At 35.6% G+C, this 6,000-nt stretch overlaps 1 protein-coding gene across 2 annotated transcripts in view; it reads left to right on the top strand.

Moving 5' to 3' along the window:
- Positions 1–2,433: 2,433 nt before the first annotated feature.
- fdxr (ferredoxin reductase) overlaps positions 2,434–6,000 on the top strand; it is a 41,226-nt gene continuing 37,659 nt past the window's right edge. Inside the window, exons 1-3 of one of the 2 annotated variants that reach the window (XM_087276941.1) lie at positions 2,434–2,512; positions 2,868–3,103; positions 4,684–4,772. In XM_087276941.1, coding sequence (XP_087133067.1) covers positions 3,016–3,103; positions 4,684–4,772 — 177 coding nt within the window. In that variant the 5' untranslated portion in view covers positions 2,434–2,512; positions 2,868–3,015. Of the gene's footprint in view, positions 3,104–4,683; positions 4,773–6,000 lie in introns of both variants that reach the window. The other variant, XM_087276940.1, reaches the window with a different exon arrangement.

Genomic DNA, 6,000 nt, shown 5'->3' with positions numbered 1-6,000 from the left:
GAAGTTTTGGTAATTTTGTTGTGCTTTCATAATTTAAGTGCACGTGTGTTTATGTATTTGCATGTGAAAGTATTTAATTTAATTACAGTTAGCTGAAACAAAACATTTTTTACTGAAATTATATATTCATTCACCGGCCACTTTATTAGGTACACCTGTCCAACTGCTCATAAATGCAAATTTATAATCAGCCAACCACATGGCAGCAGCTCAATGCATGTAGACATGGTCAAGAAACGTTGCCTGGTCTGATGAGTCTCCATATCTGCGGCAACATTCGGATGGTCGGGTCAGAATTTGGCATCAACAACATGAAAGCATGGATCCATCCTGCCTTGTATCAACGGTTCAGGCTGCTGGTGGTGGTGTAATGATGTGGGGGATCTTTTCTTGGGACACTTTGGGTCCATTAGTACCAACCAAGTATAGTGTCAAAGCCACAACCTACCTGAGTATTGTTGCTGACCATGTCCATCCCTTTATGACCAAAGTATCCCCATATTCTGATGGCTACTTCCAGCAGGATGATGCACCATGTCATAAAGTGTGAATCATCTCAGACTGGTTTCTTGAACATGACAATGAGTTCACTGTACTCAAATGGCCTCCACAGTCTCCAGATCTCAATCCAATCGAGCACCTTTGGGATGTGGTGGAACGGGAGATTCACATCATGAATGTGCAGCCGACAAATCTGCAGCAACTGCGTGATGCTGTCATGTCAATATGGAGCAAAATCCCTGGGGAATATTTCCAGTAGCTTGTTAAATCTATGCCACAAAGGATTAAAACAGTTAGGGGGTCCAACCCAGAACTAGTAAGGTGTACCTAATAAAGTGGCCCGTGAGAATATTCTTCAGTAAAACAATGTTTTTAGTTTCAGTTTAACTATACTAATCATTCAGACATCAGTGCCTCATCAACTATATAGTAACCACTCAGAAAACCCTCGCAAGCAACTAACAATCGCTTAGCATCAGCCTAGTGACCACTCCGAAAATGTTTGATTTTTTTTACATTATGTAAAACTGACAAATTTATAAATCTATTTAAAACTTAAAACGATTTTAATATGTTCACTACCCCTATTGACTCTTTTTGTATTTTAATTGAAACCGTTTATATGCCGTAATTGTTTTTTAATAAGAACTTAATTTTCTTATTTTATTTTAATCTATTTTTCTTTATTTTAATTATTATTACCATTATTTTCTTTGTATTATCATGCTTATTCCTTGTATTTTTTATTATTTTTGTGTTGTTTGGTAATTATTGAAAACTGTAAAACTAATTAAAAAAACACTTGTTAAAAAAAAACTTGAAACGATTTTAATCTTAAAACTTTCGAACTTTAAGCTACATAAAACTTAAATCAACCTTTTAAACTTTAATCTACTTGAAACTTAGAACTATTTAAAACTAATATTTTCAGGCTACTGTGAGCTTTCTCAAGCCAGCCTAAAGTTAGAGTTAAAACACATCTGAATAATTTAATAATATTAATTTCTCAGCTCTAAAGTCTCATGTGATTTATGAAGGATTTGGAAAACCTGTGATTGTACTATGTGATTGGTGAGGAATATTTTAAGTTCAACATGTTATTTTATATCTACAAAGTCGATTTTATTTGAATAATTGTTAAATAATTGAGGATAAACGTTTACCTGTGTAAAAAACTGTAATGAAATAAAGAGTGTGGCTGAGTAAATGTACTAAAAGAACTATTAAAATAAACAAAGTAAAAAACAACCCTGCTGAAAAATCCAGCTTAAACTAGCCTAAGCTGGTTGGTTGGTTTTAGCTGGTCGACCAACCTGGTTTTAGAGGGGTGTTGGCCATTTCCAGGCTGGTTTCCAGCCATTTCCAGCCTGGTTTAAGCAGTTTTTTTCAGTAGGGAAACTTCCTACAATAACATTTATCCATAGGCTACTACGCAAATACTTTACATATGTAGTGTATTATAGTAAATAGGTAACAGTAAAGCAATGAGGCAGAAGACAATTGCTACACAGCAGCAAAATCTACCATAAATAATAAAAGCCGAAGAGTCAAAGTGAACATTGATCCATATTTGAGCAATAGCTGTTGTGCAATAATCAACCTACTTTCTTATTTACCTTCAAAGCAAACAAAAACACACATGCTAACTGTTCTGACCTCCAAATTTATGGAAACAAAAAATGTACAGAGTAGAAAATCTGTAAAAAGAAAATAGGCTACATTTTACTTTAATAACATACTAGCAAAGTGGATGAGTGATACTGAGTCCATGCTATGACCTTGATGTGTGCTCGTGTAATAAATCTACATGCAGTCTGAGACCTTCAGTCAAGGTTGAACTGATAAAAACTCTCAAATAAGCACTGCACCCTCAAACTACGAGGAAAGCAGCGCAGTTGTACGTGATTTAAACAACGAAACACTGAGGAAAGCGGCACGTTTATGCTGGAGGAACGTTTAATCGGAGCATTTGTTCATCACGGAAAACTTAAAGTGGTGCACACTAATAGAAGTAAGAGCAGTTCATTTTTAGCTTAAATTTGACTTTTTACTAAGGTCATATTATGTTTGTTTAATGCCTCGCTTGTTTTAAAATCCAGTATTATTTAGTACACGCGACGTTTGATTGAAATGCCTCATTTAAAGCGGTTTAATTTGCGACGTGCACATAGTTGTCACACCACTGAAAGATAACAGTTTCTTAAGTCTCATATATGTTTGCACTTAACAACTTTAATCTGGAGCTGTTTGTGGTCTAAATGAACACAATGCTGTGGAAATTCGTGCATTCTGAAGCAGGCGGAGGAAAATAAAATGCGCACACACTTAATACAGAGGTGTTATTGTTATTTTTTTTAATCATGAAGTTTCAGAAATGAACAAATGAATTCAGCCCCACGGGTGTGACCCAAGAGCACGCGCCGAGGGATCAGAGTTGCTTCATAAGCTGCTTTTGGGTTCATAACGAGGCATTGTTAGAATTGGGACTATTCTTTATTTACTTCATTTCATCGGATGAAGATGATGATGAACATTATGAAAGGGTCTCTGATGAAGATCCACAAGCTGTCCCGCACATCCCGGTGTCTGCTTGCTGATGGCGGTGAGTTTGTGACGCTTTTTGTTTGTTTGTTGTATTTTTATGACGTCATGAGGGAATGGACTTTTACATGTGTCCACAACATAGGCTGTATTACAAGCTCCACTCACTTCATCCAGCAAGTGCTTCTGTCACATATTCTTTGCAGTAATGAACATCGAAGCTTTAAGCTTGATAATGCTTGTCAAAATAAACCATGTGTGAAAGTCAGAAAAGGTAATGCTGTTATGTGTTTGAATGTTACAGGCTTATAATCTTACAGTTGATGGGGCTTTTATGTAGTTCTGTGAGAGTTTTCATAGATGATTTTTTATGGTGCTAAATACTTGATTGATTTATTGATTGATCAATGCGCTGATGGTCATATCTATCTATCTATCTATCTATCTATCTATCTATCTATCTATCTATCTATCTATCTATCTATCTATCTATCTAACCATCCGTCCGTCCGTCCGTCCGTCCGTCTGTCCATCCATTAATCTATCCATCCATCTATTACACAGTTCAGTTCACAACAACTGACAAGATCAAATATGATGATTGAGAAATCAGTTAATAACCATAAAGCTCTTTATTCAACTATAGTCAGTGTACACATTGATCTGTCTGACAAACTGACTGTCTATTTTATGAGATAGTTGATCATTAGCGGATAGATAGGTGCATTGATTGATTAAGATAGATGATGATAAGATAGATGGATGGATGGATGGTTGGATGGATGAATAGATAGATAGATAGATAGATAGATAGATAGATAGATAGATAGATAGATAGATGGAAAGATGGATAGATAGATAGATAGATAGATAGATAGATAGATAGATAGATAGATAGATAGATAGATAGATAGATAAACAAATAGATAGATTAATGGGTGAATGCATACATTGGTGTATCTGTCTGTTTATCTGTCTGTCTGTGTGTCCATCTGTCTATATGGATCGCTACGTCCATTCATCTACCTTTAATCAATCAATTAATCAATCAGTGTGTCTATTTGTCTGCTAATAATAAATGTTTCAAAAGATAGATAGATAGATAGATAGATAGATAGATAGATAGATAGATAGATAGATAGATAGATAGATAGATAGACAGATAGATCAGTGTGTATGTGGATAAAGCTTTATTGTTATGAACTGATTTCTCAATCATCAGGTTTGATCTTGTCAGTTGTTGCGAGTTTAAGTGTGTTTTTGTGATAGACAGACAGACAGACAGACAGATAGATAGATAGATAGATAGATAGATAGATAGATCTGTCCGTTTGTCTATTTATCTATCTGTCAGTCCGTCTGTTTGTCCTTCTGTCCATATTTCTATCTATTTGTCTGTCTATCTATCTAAGCGTCAATCTATCTACCCATTGATAATCAGTCAATCAATCAAAAAAAAAAAAGACAGACAGATTGTTGTTTAGGTAGATCAAGAGCTTTATTGTTATAAAGTTGAGAAATCAGTTTATAATATAAACTGATTTCTCAATCATCATCATCATCATCATCATCATCATCATCATCATGTTTGAACTTGTCAGTTGTTGTGAGCTGAAGTTTGTGTGTGTGTTGCTGCTGCAGGTGTGCGTGGGCTGTCTTCAGTGTCTGCGAGAGTGTGTGTAGTGGGTGGAGGACCTGCAGGTTTTTACACGGCACAGCAGCTACTGAAGGTTGGTTATCAGTTCTGTCATAAAAATAACACTGGCACAGGAAAACAGAGATTTAATCCTGCAGTATCTCTTTTGTTTGAGTATTCTGGCTGACTTCATATTATAAAAAAACTGTACAAAAGCACGCACATCTCTTTTAATTGGGTGCTCAGCCAAAACCGCAAAAAGTGCAAATTAAATGTAAATCAAAGGCGGCAACACCAAGGCTCCAAAAATACAAATTTATTAAATTAAAAAGGCTGATACAGAGCGTGTAACGTTTCGAGCCACCCGGCTCTTCATCAGACAATGTTTATCACAATCAGGTGCTCCTTTTTATACACTTCGGGATCACATGATCTCCTCTCGCATATATGCCAACATATACATACATGCATATGTATACATACACAATCGTTCATATATACATATACATACACATGAATACGTATACACATTCATGTATACACATGTATAAATGTGTATACACATGCTAACACATACACATGTATGTATATGTTAGCATATATGCGAGAGGAGATCATGTGATCCGGAAGTGTATAAAAAGGAGCACCTGATTGTGATAAACATTGTCTGATAAAGAGCCGGGTGGCTCGAAACGTTACACGCTCTGTGTCAGCCTTTTTAATTTAATAAATTTGTATTTTTGGAGCCTTGGTGTTGCCGCCTTTGATTTACATTTAATTTGACTTCATATTATAACCAGCAGCTTTGCATGACAATTGACCCTTCACAAAGCCCCGCCCCCTTCTCAGGTTGTGCAGTGGTGAATAATATCTGTAGAGACTACATTTTGATTTCAGATTCAGTATGTAATTTTATGCCAGTTTTTCTTAACCATGCCTAGTTAGTCTTTTTGTATTGTTTGTCGGAGAAAGCAACGTGCAGTGATGGAGGCACAGAATATCTGAGTTGTGATTAGCTGAATAGCCTGTAAATCAAACAGCTGTGAATGGAGTTTTCAATTGAGTTTTAGGTGTTAGATATATGGAAAACGTCCATCAGGGTTTCATTTTTACCCCAGTTTGATTTTAGTATGTTTACAGGTCACATGATTAATGATATGTTTTAGTATGTTTTACAGCTGGTGAAAATATGTATTGAACACATGATTTTTCCTGGTTCATTTATTTCTAATCAAAAGCTGCATCCCAAATCGCATACTTATGCACTAATCTACTCCATTTTGTAGTATAAATAGTGTAAGTAGTGTGTTCACACTGAAAAC

The sequence above is a fragment of the Danio rerio genome, chromosome 12 (assembly GCF_052040795.2).
Source record: "Danio rerio strain M-AB ecotype USA chromosome 12, GRCz13ab, whole genome shotgun sequence".
Lineage (NCBI taxonomy): Eukaryota > Metazoa > Chordata > Actinopteri > Cypriniformes > Danionidae > Danio > Danio rerio.
This window is presented reverse-complemented; position numbering and strand designations above follow the sequence as displayed.